The following is a 14,143-nucleotide window of genomic DNA, read 5'->3' as shown; positions in this document are numbered from 1 at the left end:
ATATTAAGATAGGCATTTGTTTGTTTTAAGAAATAACCTGTAACCATAAGGTATATTAAGATAGGCATTTGTTTGTTTTAAGAAATAACCTGTAACCATAACGCATATTAAGATAGGCATTTGTTTGTTTTAAGATATAACCTGTAACCATAAAGCATATTAAGATAGGCGTTTGTGTTGAAAAACAAGTATTGAAAACGTTCCAAATCTCTCTTCTTTTTTTTTTTCTATCCCACACTGCAGGAAATGTCAAAGGTAATGTAAGCAGTAAAAAAATAAGTATTGAGTACTCAAACTTATCTATACTTATAACTTTGTGACTATGTGGAAAAGAATTTATATACAAATCTCATAATTTTTTTCAAAATTAAAGAAATCTTGCATTGGTATTTTATCTCTTAATTCACTCATTTAAACAGTGAGTCTTGTTTTACACGTTCCATGCATATATATGATAAATATATAGAAATTTCAAAGAGGTTTATTTAACCATGAATCTGTAGAATAAGCTGAAACTATAGATATATCAAATTATTATTTAATGTTTGCTTAAAGGTGACAGTGAAAAATTCATTAACCAGCATATTTGAGTGTGACTCTTAGTTAGAACTGAATCATCAAAAAAATCATTACAGCAAACAACGCTGAAAAGTGACAGTTGTGTTTATTATTTTAAAGTCCCACCATACAGAAACATCAAAGCCATCCACAGTAATGATTTAAAATACTTCCAGGAAATGTTCATTGCCATGATTTTACAGAGATAATTTTTTGGTAAAGATGTGTTTGTTTAACACCTTTGAGACTGATAGTGTAAGGAATGTCATAAATTAGTTTCAGACAAGTTTTTGCAGTGATACAGATTTAGGTCACAACACTTATTATCAGATTCTTTAAAGGCCTCCTCCCATTGCTTTCTATTTTAACCATGGTTCCATAGATGTCTTTCTTGGTTTCAAAGTCAGTATTTCAGAAATGTTGATGTTATTGAACTTATAAAATCCTGAATGCTTTTTTTTTTTAAATCATTGTTTATTTAAGGGACGCTTCAGTAAACACCCACCAGATGTCTCATAGGTTTTTATTGATTCAAATATCTTCAGTGTGTTAAAATATCAGATTATTTTCTGTTAAAATATTTTGGATGTAAGCATCAAGATTTTGTTTTCAAATCCCTACAAAAATCTTCATATACTGTTTATACATTTATGCCAATTTTACTGATTTCTAATATTATTTCAAATTAAGAACTATTAAAAACTTAAAAAATTGATTAGCAAAGGAAGATATCTAAAAAGTCATCAGAAGTTGTTTTGATATGAACGTTAGATACCTGTTTGTGTTTGATTTATTTATGCACTTACCTAAAGAAGAAATAATTTCCTTTACAACTCAAGTTAATATTTTCAAGTCTAATCTTTCCAACTGTTTAGTCAGTTGAAAAGCCAGAAAAGCTTTGTGATATGTGCTTTTAGCTGTGATTAAAAAAGGCTTCTCCAAATTAACGTTACTTGCAGTTTAATCATTAATATCTTAGTTCATGGTTTCAGCTCTGAAAAAGAAGTTGTTACTACGTCGCCCGATATCTCAACTCATAGATCAAGGAATCATGCCGCGTAAGTTTGGCCTTTTGATATTTGAAAAACATAGGATTTTAGTAGTTTAATATGTACATGTTAGCAAGTTTTTCCACCAAGCAAGTACACAGACAAACTAACAGCAATACACTATTCATGTAAATACACATGTTCTTTTATAATTAATTGTAGTGACCCATGTATAGATATATTCAACTTGTTTTCTTCAGATACCTTCATGCTTTTCTGCGCTTTTCAGCCTAATAACATGCTTCTCCATTTTTAACTTTATTTATTATAGGTCAAGTGTGACCTAGTGGTTAACATGTGTGGACTGTAAACCTGAGGGTTCATGGTTTGGATCCTGTTGTTGTAGAAACACACACTACACTTTGGGGCTAAGGATATACTTTTATAGATATGGAAAATTCAATCCCACTATTTGATCAGACAAGATTAGGGATGGCTAGTGCAGATAATCCTTGTGTAACTGTGTGAAAAGTTGTGAAAGAAACAAACACATTTTTTATTATTTCATCTGTAACTTTACATCTCTCTTTATTTATGTTTGTTTTTTGTTCTACCTGTTTTATGTTTCTTAATTTTTCTTTAATAAATAATACAATGGTATATAAACACAGTTAGGTAGAATGATTTTGCAACTGTGCGTGATTGACTCGAACTTGCTATTATGATACTTCTAACTATTTGTATATTCTTTGTAAAGTGGATAAAACATTTAAACTTTTTAAATTTTAAAATATTTCACTGGTATTTCTTTTCCAGCATTGAACACCCCTCCATCTTTTCACCAACAACGACAAAAATTGGAGAGAGCAAAGGTCATTCTGAAAATTATTTTAGCTCAGATAATTAATTTTATTTTAACATTATTTTTATATTTTTCTGTATTTTTCATACATGTGTCTCTCTGTTACTCAGTCTCAGTGACACATTGAATTATCTTTCACACTATATTTATGTTTGAATAATTTTAAAAAACAATATATTACACCAATTTTACAGTTATTGTAAAGTAATGATAAATTACTACTTTTGCAGTTTTACAATAAAATCAGGTTGTGGTGTGTAAAAGACTTATTAAGTTAGTAATTATTTGAAAATTAGTTTTTACTTGTTTTCAGACTTACTCTTCTATAAAACTAAGCATCTCTCTTTCTCTACCCTTGTAGATGGGGGACATTCTTAAAAATAAAATTCAACGCCGCCCTAATCGTCAAGAACTAATTCAGCAACATATTCTCGAAGGTATGAATATTAAAGATTTTTATGCATAAATACTTTGTAAATTTATTTCATAAGCTTTTTATTGAACCACATTTTTTTAAAGCTATTCTAAAGATATAACGTAAGGCACTTGCTTTCAAAAAAACACTATTTATTTGTTTTTATATCTTTCATAGACAATTAAATGAAGTATAACTACAAATATTAAACACATAATGATATTTAGAAGTTAAAAGTAATAAATTGTGAACACTTAATAACACTTACTAAATGATAAGATATATGTAAATGTGCTTATAATACTCTTAATAAAAACAATGTTGGCCCGGCATGGCCAGGTGGTTAAGGCACTCGACTCGCAATCTAAGGGTCGCGGGTTCGAATCCCTGTCACACCAAACATGCTCGCCCTTTCAGCCGTGGGGGCATTATAATGTGACGGTCAATCCCACTATTCGTTGGTAAAAGAGTAGCCCAGGAGTTGGCGGTGGGTGGTGATGACTAGTTGCCTTCCCTCTAGTCTTACACTGCTAAATTAGGAACGGCTATCGCAGATAGCCCTCGTGTAGCTTTGCGCAAAATTCAAAAACAAACAAACAAAAACAATGTATTTACAAATCTGTTTGATGCTTCTGATTTGCTTGTTTAATTGAAACATTCTACATATACAAAACAACACTGCTTTTGAGTGTTCATGTAAAATTTATGATTAGTATTAATAGATACTTGTTCACTTCATGTGCTTATTTTTGTTACTGTTTATGTAACTTGTCAATGGATACATGAGATGATGCATCTCCACACTTTTCCATTAATGGAGGATTGCCCCCCACATATTTCATTAGCAATAGTGTATATTTTTCTCCATAGTATAAGTTACTTGCCAGTTGCACTAAGACCCAGCCAATTTAATGCCAAATGCATGTTTAGATGAGTCGTAGAGTGTGTTCTTGTAGACACCATTCTCTGTTCCCACACTTATGAAACTTGAGTTTCACCAAAGTTTGTTCAGTGCTATAGCTAAGCTATCTGTAATGATTTACTTTATTCAACAGATACTACAGTTGATCCTAGTCTGCAAGAGAAGCAGAGGCAACTCAAGAAAGCCCGGCTTGCAGATAATCTTAATGACCGCATTTCTAATCGACCTGGCCCTCTTGAGTTGATTAAAGGAAACATACTCCAGGCTGATGAAAGACTGACACAAGCTGTGAAAGGTAAAATATAATTCTTGAGATTATATTGGAATCATCTAACATAGGTATTCTGGTTATATGATCCATATAAGTTGGTTATAAGAATACTTGATCAATTACCATAAAAGACTGTTTTTATATGTTAACATTTGCCGCTGTCCAGATAAAAGTAATTAATTGGTATACTTTAGTAATATCTTACATTTTTTTAACATCTTTCCAGAGGGACAAATAACTTTCAGGAAAACATGTGAAGGAGAAACATCCAAACATCCACCTCCACGTTTTGTGATCGAAGAAGACAGTAGCAGTGATGGAGCCTTATCTCCTCCTCAAGATGTAACTGACCAGTCACAAAGCAGGTTTGAAGTGTAATAATTCATTCAATACACTGTGTATAAAATGATAAATAACTGTGGAACATTAGCTTATGAGTTCTGTCATAAGCACTTGACTTAGCAAAGTAGAATATAATGTATGTAAAAAGGTTTGTTTAGTGATTTAAAAAATTAACAAGCCTTAGGGCATACAACATCTTATCTGACACAACATGACATTTATTATTACTCAACAAAGAACTCTTTTTTTCTTTTTCTTCTTTTAGAAAGATAAACCATTCCAAAAATAAAAATATTTTCCATAAAAGACACTCAAAAGTATTACATTTTCAGTTTTTAAGTTTATATATTTAGTCTCCGCTGACTAATGATAATAAATTTTAAAAATGTCGACAGTTTTCCATCAATGGCTAGAAGTGAGACTTCCCCAGCTCCGGAGTCACCAAGTTCAAACAAAACTACATCTGTCTCATCACCCGGAAGTTTGGTGGCATCTCCGCTCTCCTTGCAAGCAGCAGCATCTTCTGCAAGTCCACAACCAAATCAAATGTCAACCAATTTAATGACCATCACATCTAGTCAATCCTCCATTCAGGCTCAGAATAAGGATAGTAGTAACAGTGGCAGTAGCAGCAGCATAACCAACAAAAACAGGAAAAAGTCTAAGTCAAAATCTCAACCAAAAACAAGGACCATTAAATTCCATGAATATAAGGTAAAGACAACTTTCTGGGTTTTTTTTATTGTATGGATTTCTGCCTAGTTTGAATAAATCTACATTAGCTATTTATTCATTTTTTACAATTTCACATGGCACACTTTAACTGATCTAATATGAAAGCTGAAAGAAATCACTAATATCCTGAACATAAAGAGTGTGATCTAAGAATATATATATTTTCTGAGTGATAAATATAGCCTTTTTTTTTTTTACTAAGTTGAAGAATAAATGTACAAGCACGACCACGGACTCCCTAAACTTAATAGTGATATTAAGGAGAATTTTCATGCCAGTACTCCAGTCAAACACTTCTACTGTATGACAATACCTAAAGAAGTATTTTTACCTTATTGAACAATTTTTAAATAAAACAAAAAAAAGTTAACATCAGAAATAAGTCTTATTGTGAAAAAATATTTAAAGTATTTAGCATTTATATGCAGGGTCCTTCCACTGCTCAGAAAAACCACACAATGCTCTCATCATCAGTGGAGACATCATATGATTTGTTGCTTCAACAACAACAACTTTTTTTACAGTGGCAGCTGGAATGGCAGCAAAAGTATCCCCAGATCATCTTACCTTCTGCTCAGGTATAAAAAAAACCTTTCTTACTCATTCTGTGATTAAATAACTTCGGGTTATACTGATTATGGTTCTAGTAACAGTAAAAGTTTATTTTTAGTTACTGTACACGATTCCTGTAATATCAGCCAAATCTGATATTAATAAATATGAAATACAAAAATGTATATTCCGGAGATTGAAATATAGATCTAACAATGCACAATTTTTGTAATGATTTGTTTGAATTAAATGGCCAAAATTTTGGCAACTGAGATTTGAATCAAAGACCATTTTATTTTTATTAATTTTTTTTTTTAAAAAGGATGTTGTGCTTACGAGAACAACATTTTAATTTTTGTCATGAAATTCAGTTTTTTTTTTGCATACTGTAACATTCTGAAATACATGGAAAATAATCTGCCCTGATTGGTAGTATCCTTGGCTTACTTTTGAAAGTAGTTTTATATTTACTGAGCCTAAGGCAGGCCAATCCACACCTAGTTCCTTACGTGTCCCTTCCTCATGTGAAATCAATAAACACACATTCATTGTATCTTATTGTACTCATCTTTTTTGTTGGTGCTAAAACATCAACATGTAACAATTTGGAACATGTGAAAAACAGTCTGTCTTGACCAGGATATAAAACCCTATCTCCCCAGTTCATACTAGTGTCTCGAGCTGAGGAACTATGTACTGAGATGACAGGCCTCAAGCAGACAACTCTTCATCTAATTCATTAGTGTAAAGTTGTCTCATCAAGCAATTAATGTTGAAACAATTAGCCTCATCTAATTCATTAGTGTAAAGTTGTCTCATCAAGCAATTAATGTTGAAACAATTAGCCTCATCTAATTCATTAGTGTAAAGTTGCTTCAGAAAGTACTTAATTTTAAAGTAATTAGCCTCATCTAATTCATTAGTGTAAAGTAACTAATTTTAAAGTAGTTAGCTAAGATTAAGTGAAATTATTTTGAATGATCCATAACTAACTAAGTTTTTATTATTTCATATGTTTAAGTATAATACAATACCCTCAGCTATAATCTTTATCTGACAGAAACCTAATGGGGACCAAACCCCTAGTGGGAATCCAGCTCAAACACAACTCCCAGCTTCTTCTAGCCAGTCTCAGCTTCAACACACATCACAACAAGGTTTTTCCAAGCTAGAGGATATGAAAGGTAAATTGTTTCACTTTTCTGTGCAAAGAAATTTTGTTTTAGAAAAAAAAAAATAATGCCACAAAAAAATTAAATTAAGTTTTCATAAACATGAGAAATATAATACAAAATGTGTTTTTATTATTTACTTGGCCCGGTATGGCCAGGTGGTTAGGGCCCCGGCATGGCCAGGTGATCAGGGAGCTTGACTCGCAATTTGCGGGTCGCGGGTTCGAATCCCTATCCCACCTGGCCTGACACGGCCGGGTGGTTAGGGAGCTCGACTCGCAATCTGCGGGTCGCGGGTTCGAATCCCCGTAACACCTGGCCCGGCATGGCTAGGTGGTTAGGGAGCTCAACTCGCAATCTGCAGGTCACGGGTTCAAATCCCCGTCACACCAAACATGCTCACCCTTTCAGCCATGGGGGCATTATAATGTGACAGTCAATCCCACTATTCGTTGATAAAAGAGTAGCCCAAGAGTTGGCAGTGGGGGGTGATGAATAGCTGCCTTCCCTCTAGTCTTACACTGCTAAATTAGGGATGGCTAGCGAATATAGCCCTCGTGTAGCTTTGCAAGAAATTCAAAAAAACAAACAAACAAACAATTATTTACTTATGAAATAAAATACCAATGAAGTTACATCTAAATTGATTAATCCATACATTAAATTATTTTTTAAATTTCAGTACTAGATTGTAACAGTTATAAGTTTGTTTGCTGTAATAGTTCACAAACAGGAAACTTCATCTATATATCAGTGTTTTTGGCCAGTAGGCTCAAATTAGAGAGTATTATTAAGTTAATTCGGAAAAACTTAATCTGGTTGTAATTCAGCATAAAAGTGATAATGTGTCATTCAGTAAGTTGAAATTGGAAAATTACTACAAAAAAATACAGTTTTTTAGTTATTTTCTTGTTAGTTTATAAATTTGTTTAGTTTACTATTATATATGTTATGTTATGAAAATTTATCGTGTTTTTTCTGACTCGAGGTGTTTTTATATTTCTGTCAGTGAGTGACTTGAAAGCTGAGCTGAAAAAACGTAACTTACCTGTGTCGGGATCAAAACCCCAGCTTATTGAACGACTTAAACCTTATTCTGACCTGAAATCAAATTCTGGCACAATCTCTTCAACTACTGCTATTACAAGTGCTGCTTCAACTTTAAGCAGCAGTGCTCCAGCTAATGTAGGAAGTATCCTTCTGGACACACTGCCCCCAACTCTTCACCATCCTACTGAATGTGATATTCAACCCGTGTCTCCAGCTGCTACTATGGATACCACAACTACTGCTAATGGAATGCAACCACCTTTATCTCGTCCATCGTCAGTTGTTCCAATGGATATTGACATGAGTGTCACAGTAGATTCAATGGAAATAGGAGAAGCTAAAGAAGATATAGTTAAACTTCAACGTAAACGTATTGAAGAACTGCAGTTAGAACTTCAGAGGTTAGAAAAAGGCTTTGCACTTTAAATAATTATATGATAAGAAGTGAAATTCCTCGATATCGTTATGCTCAGTGACAAGTGGTGTATCAGTTGATAGATTTGGCTTCAAAACTTTACACGATTGCAGTTAAACTGGTAACATTTCATCAGAGAAGGAAGGAGAAGCATTATAAAAACTGATTTTGTAAAATGTTCTGCCTTTTGTAAAAATTACTAAATTATTGGGTCTTTGAAAACTTTATGGGGAAAACTGAGACTTAACTACCAGCATCAGTAAGAAGCATTTAAACTAAAATATAAGATAGTAGATGACAAACGTTTAGGTAGTATTTAAAATGTTGACTACATAATTAGTAAAAAAAAAAAGAAGATTAAACTTAATACAATTCTTTTATCGTATTAGAGAAGTGAAAAAAATGGTATTGTAGCCACCTGGCATCTTCAGCTTGATCCTAGAAGATATAAAAGTGGAGTACTATTAATTTAGGAAAGCTTTTTTTCAGATGTATATTTATGCTGTTTATTATTGAAATCTGAACAAGGGCAGGTTCATTCCTCAACCCTCTTTATCTCCTCACCATTCAATCCCCCCATCTCTTAGATATCCGGCAGTGCTTTCATCTTCCTACCCCCTAGTTTGTTGTCCTGAATCCTTCCTTATAGGACCTCCATCAGACTATCTCTACCATGTGTGCCATCATCATTACACCTGATAAGAATGTTTTATAATGAATATTTTATCATAGTTTCAGGTTTATTAAAACTATCTATGTTTCTTAAGGATTATGTACTATTAATTCACTGCATCTATTTTGTTATTTATAAGCTGACTTGAAGAGAATTAAGTAGTATAGATGGAACATTAATATTTTACTTATCATGATGCACTATTATTTTAGGATTGCTAAATTCAGTTTGTTTGCTGTTTTAAGGTATTATACGATGTACTGAACAGTCTTGTGATATAAGTTTGTTTTTACCTATCAGGTCCCAGTTCCAACTTCAGCAACAGCAAAACTTTTTGCAGAATCAGCCCTCCCCCCAGAAGCCACACACCCAGTTGGCAGTTCTCAGCCCACACTCAAGTTCCCAAAGTATCAGCTACAGTGTTCCAGTTTTCACCACCACAGCTCCTCTTCCCAGTGTTCCAGCAACGGAAACCAAGTTAAACCAACGACAGTTACTTCAACAACACTTACAACAAAAAATTCAACAACAGCAGTCACAACAACAGCAACAAGGTACAAAACTTATTTTAATAGTCAGAGCCATTTGATGGAGGCTGTAAGTGAAATATTTGTGACAGGGACCCCAAGACATTAGCTTTGTCTGGGTGTAACATCCCCAGAATTTCCTATTTCTCACCTGTTACTTGATGAGCCAAAAATGTTTAATATTATCCAATTTATAAGTTAATCCGTGAATGATTATTTTATGAAGGCCCCTCACAGTATGTTACAGATTGGTCCTGAGCTGTATGTCGTATCAATATATGAGTAACAAAAACTAAAAACATTTGCAAAGTTAGTGAAAATAATTATAATGTTACATCATTTACAATCCTTAACTGAAATCACAGTTACGTACTAGAAATACAGACATAATTTCTACAAGTGGTTGTTAAAAGGGGCCCCATTATTTCCAGCTTGAACCAGGGCCCCCAAATTTTTGAAAATGAGCTTGATAACAGTAATATCATTATGTATCGAAGTTTCAAGAAGTTGGTTCTGTTGAGAATAACAAACTTATTACTTGTTGAAAAAAATCTATCAGTTCAAGCACTGTACAAATTTATAAGTTTCTCATGGCCATTAAATAGAGGTAACTTAGTTATAAGCTTATGCTAACATCAGACTTATTTGAAGTATGAATCATGAATACATGGATTTAATGTATTCACTGTTACAAAACTATTAAGCAGCAGCTTACCTATATTGCCAAACATATATGATTTTTTTCTTTTATTTAAGAAACATCAACAATACTGGGAGATGGGAATTGCTCAAAAAGTCTAGACCATATAAAAGAGGGTTTGATTTAGTCCAGTCATCAATCATGTGACTACACCTAATAGGAACTCATTATAGATATAAGTAACAATAAAAAATTATAAGTATTCTTCTTACAAACAACACATGTTTTTAGGCTACAACAAAGAATAATTAAATGATGATAATAAGACATGCCACATCAGTGTCATAGATTTAGGGGTTAATCATCAAACTCAGTTATATGTTATGTTTTTGCATGGGTTTGTCGTGTACATTTTTAAAACTGAAATTCACTGTCAAGATATTAATGTTTGTTGATGGTTTGGTTTATGATTAATGTTAAATGCTGCACTGAAAATGACATGTTGGAATATTACATTTATATAGCATGTTTTATGAAACGTAATGTATTTGATTCTATTTGAATTTTTTCCCGAAATTTTTGAAATTTATTTTCTTTTATTTGTTTTTTTTTTTTTTTTTTTTAATATCACAAGCAAACTTGGTAGGAATGCTTAAGTTTTAAAGGTATATTCTCTCTCTATGGAAGTTAAAGAATCAGGTTTAGCTAGCTAAAGTCAAAATTAAAACTAGTTAGGATATGTAGAATGTACTCAGAAAAATGACTGAGTTTAAACGAGTTCTTCAAGATTCCTACCCCGGTACATACATAACCCACATTCTCACAGTTGGAAGAATAATAATAAAAGATGCAGTGCCAAAATACACTCAATAAATAAAAAGAAAAACAGAAACATGGGTTATAAGGATTCTCTAGCTATGTGGGTAATACTGTATTTTGGAAATGAGCTGACAGAGCAGTTATGTAAGGCTGTGAAAAAAAAGGGGTATGACTTTAAAACACTTTCTAGACCTACATTTCATACCCAACAAACATTACAACTCCTTAACTTCAATAAGACAATGCTTAACGAATAATATCTTATATCAACTAGAATGCATAGAATGTAAGGCCATCTACATTTGAAAATATGGGAGACCATTCCATGAACATATTAATTAACACATTTGTAAAGTTAAAAAAACAGGGGGTGGTAAAAAATGCATTAGTTGAACACTATATCTTAAATTATTGTACACAAGTGACGGATAAACTAGTAACAATTAAAATTCTTATTGGAGCCAACAATTGCATAAATTAGAAAATTATATGAAAAGTCACTTCTTATATAAAAATATAATGGCCCCTCTCTTATACTTAATCAAATATTTAATAAATATCTGGCTCAGGATATCAACAACAAAAGTTAAATTGTAGATAATAACTTTAGCAATATGCTCTCTAAATTTGCTTAATTTTATTTAACTTTTCCTTATAGACCTTCCTCCTCTTGTGTTTAACAATAATGCTTATATTATATTGCTTACCTATGTACCACAAGCTCTGTATTAACTGAAGTGATCTCATGCATGACATAATCTAGTGTATGGTTTCATTTTTCAAATACAACAGTTCTTAATTTGAGTGATAGAGAGTTCCTGATGAAGGTGTAAAACCAAAACTTTGATCAAATAAAAGCTCTTCTGGAGTTATTTAATCAATTAATCATTCATACTTATGTGCACTACACTCCAATGAGTATTACGTAATTAAAAAAATTTCAGAAAATGTGTTGCTATTCCCAAAAGATATATAACTTGCAAGAAAGTAAAACATTAAACTGCACTGAAACAAACTTGATGATAAAGATGTTACAGGAAAACAGATATATATATACAAAAGTGCTCGGGTTATAGGGTTTTTGATCATCTTGTATCAAGACTTATTGAAGCTACATGTGTTTCTATCATCATGAAAGAAGATAAAAGCAGTAGACAATCCTTCTCATACTAAACTTAAATTTTACACTGCACGTATTTAAATGCCAGATTTTTACTATTTTAGTTAAATAATTCAATAACACCAATATTATATTTAGTTATCATGCATCATCAAGTATAAGTCAACTATTAATTTTGTTACACACAAATAAAAAATGGTAGTTTAGATATTCAAACAGTTTATTTGACTTAGAATTAGATTAGGAAGAAGTTATCAGATTGTTCAACAGATCAGTAGTAACAGTAAAATGGAAATCAACATTTTGCAGTGAAGAAAATAAACCTAGCTGCGATGTTTTTTATTTTCTCCTAGAACAAACATTGAAAGTTTAATGCCTTAAAACTTTTTGTCTTTAGGAATTTCAAATGTTACCAATGCCGTTTCACCAACTTCAACGTCTGCAGCAGTAAAAGCTAACCTCGCTGCATTTCTTCACAGTCAGCATGGTGCTTCACAAGGCTGTACTTTAACAGCAAGTGTTGCTCAACAGCCTTTGGTGAGTTTCCCACCCTCCGTGGATCAAGAAAAAACATTCCCAACTGTGACTTCAATCCTTCTGTGTCCCTCTACTTCCACTACTCCAGTGATAACTGTCCCAACTTCAACACCTGCTAAACCTCGGGCAAATTCACTGCCAGGCGGAGTGATTCACCAGAAGTAAGCATTTACTTCCTTTAATTATACAGTTTAGAAATCTGTATCTCATGAGAATATTTCAAAACATGTTCTTAGAGTTTTTTAATATGGTGTATTTGATAAATAGTGTGTGTGTCAGCTAGATAGAAAAAAAAATGCTTATTAGAATGAAAAAATTATGTAAATTTAAAACATGATTTCGACTTTTTGGGATTAATTTTTACACATTTCAACAAAAGAAATTTTTAGTTGTGAATGAATGCTGTCAAAAGGAGTAACACATCAAATTATCGGAAAAAAAAAAGATTAATAAACTCTTTTTTGACTATCTTACTGTTGTGCTTCCTTGTGTATTGAAGTTTATTTAATTGAATATCTAGGTATCAAACTTATAGGAATTTGAAATTATTTTTTCCTGTCAGCTTATATTAAGTATTTAATGGGGTAAAAAAATTGGCTTTATTATCATTATCTAATATGGTAGGTTAATCTGTTTTATTTAAAAAATAATAATAATAATTTTTATAAACTTAATTTATATATATATCTTTGAGAAAGAAATATTTTTACAGTAAGGAGTTTGAAAAATTATCTTTAAATTCTGATATTTAGAAAAGACATTTTCTTTTTAATTTCCTCTCTTAAAATTACAAAGTTGTGTAATTTTAGTGTTCAGACTAATTAAAAATATGATAATTTCCCAATTACACCAATAAAAACAAAAGAAAAGGAGTACAAATTTATTTGTAATACATTGAAAACACAATATTTATTTACTCAAAATAAAAATCATATTCAATAATAGTGAAGTTTATTCTTGTAAAATAGTTCTATTAACTCTTCATAAAATTTTTCATAGTACTTTCTGCTCTTGACCAAACTTCTGAACAGTATTGTCGTACATTTGGGAAAGAGTTAAAACATAGCTTGATGATTGTGATAATTAGGCCCAGTTAGTCCTATATGAATGTGAGGGGATCAAAGTGTGCATGCCACGACTTTTTACAGAGTGCTATTCAACATAAGATCATGTATTTGATGTCGGTGTTATCAACTATTCATTTTACTCTGTATTGCAAATTTAGTGACAATTTGTGATAGAGTGTAAATAGAGGGGTACTGAAAAAAACTGTAAATGTGTATGTAAATAGAGGGGTACTGAAAAAAACTGTAAATATGTATGTAAATAGAGGGTACTGAAAAAAACTGTAAATATGTATGTAAATAGAGGGGTACTGAAAAAACTGTAAATGTGTATGTAAATAGAGGGGTACTGAAAAAAACTGTAAATATGCATGTAAATAGAGGGGTACTGAAAAAAACTGTAAATATGCATGTAAATAGAGGGGTACTGAAAAAAACTGTAAATATGCATGTAAATAGAGGGGTACTGAAAAAAACTGT

General features: G+C 31.9%; 1 protein-coding gene across 3 annotated transcripts in view; it reads left to right on the top strand.

Moving 5' to 3' along the window:
• LOC106467968 (MKL/myocardin-like protein 1) overlaps positions 1 to 14,143 on the top strand; it is a 25,234-nt gene that overhangs the window by 5,934 nt on the left and 5,157 nt on the right. The window contains exons 2-13 of one of the 3 annotated variants that reach the window (XM_022396220.1): positions 244 to 255; positions 1,551 to 1,616; positions 2,364 to 2,419; positions 2,771 to 2,846; positions 3,880 to 4,041; positions 4,244 to 4,382; positions 4,755 to 5,073; positions 5,523 to 5,672; positions 6,707 to 6,830; positions 7,828 to 8,269; positions 9,257 to 9,510; positions 12,460 to 12,760. In XM_022396220.1, coding sequence (XP_022251928.1) covers positions 1,610 to 1,616; positions 2,364 to 2,419; positions 2,771 to 2,846; positions 3,880 to 4,041; positions 4,244 to 4,382; positions 4,755 to 5,073; positions 5,523 to 5,672; positions 6,707 to 6,830; positions 7,828 to 8,269; positions 9,257 to 9,510; positions 12,460 to 12,760 — 2,030 coding nt within the window. In that variant the 5' untranslated portion in view covers positions 244 to 255; positions 1,551 to 1,609. Of the gene's footprint in view, positions 1 to 243; positions 256 to 1,537; positions 1,617 to 2,363; positions 2,420 to 2,770; positions 2,847 to 3,879; positions 4,042 to 4,243; positions 4,383 to 4,754; positions 5,074 to 5,522; positions 5,673 to 6,706; positions 6,831 to 7,827; positions 8,270 to 9,256; positions 9,511 to 12,459; positions 12,761 to 14,143 lie in introns of all 3 variants that reach the window. The other 2 variants (XM_022396217.1, XM_022396219.1) reach the window with 2 other exon arrangements.

Source organism: Limulus polyphemus, unplaced genomic scaffold (assembly GCF_000517525.1).
Source record: "Limulus polyphemus unplaced genomic scaffold, Limulus_polyphemus-2.1.2 Scaffold2815, whole genome shotgun sequence".
In the NCBI taxonomy this organism is placed as follows: Eukaryota; Metazoa; Arthropoda; class Merostomata; order Xiphosura; family Limulidae; genus Limulus; species Limulus polyphemus.
The sequence above is the reverse complement of the archived record's forward strand: the minus strand, read 5'-3'. Positions and strand labels throughout refer to the sequence as shown.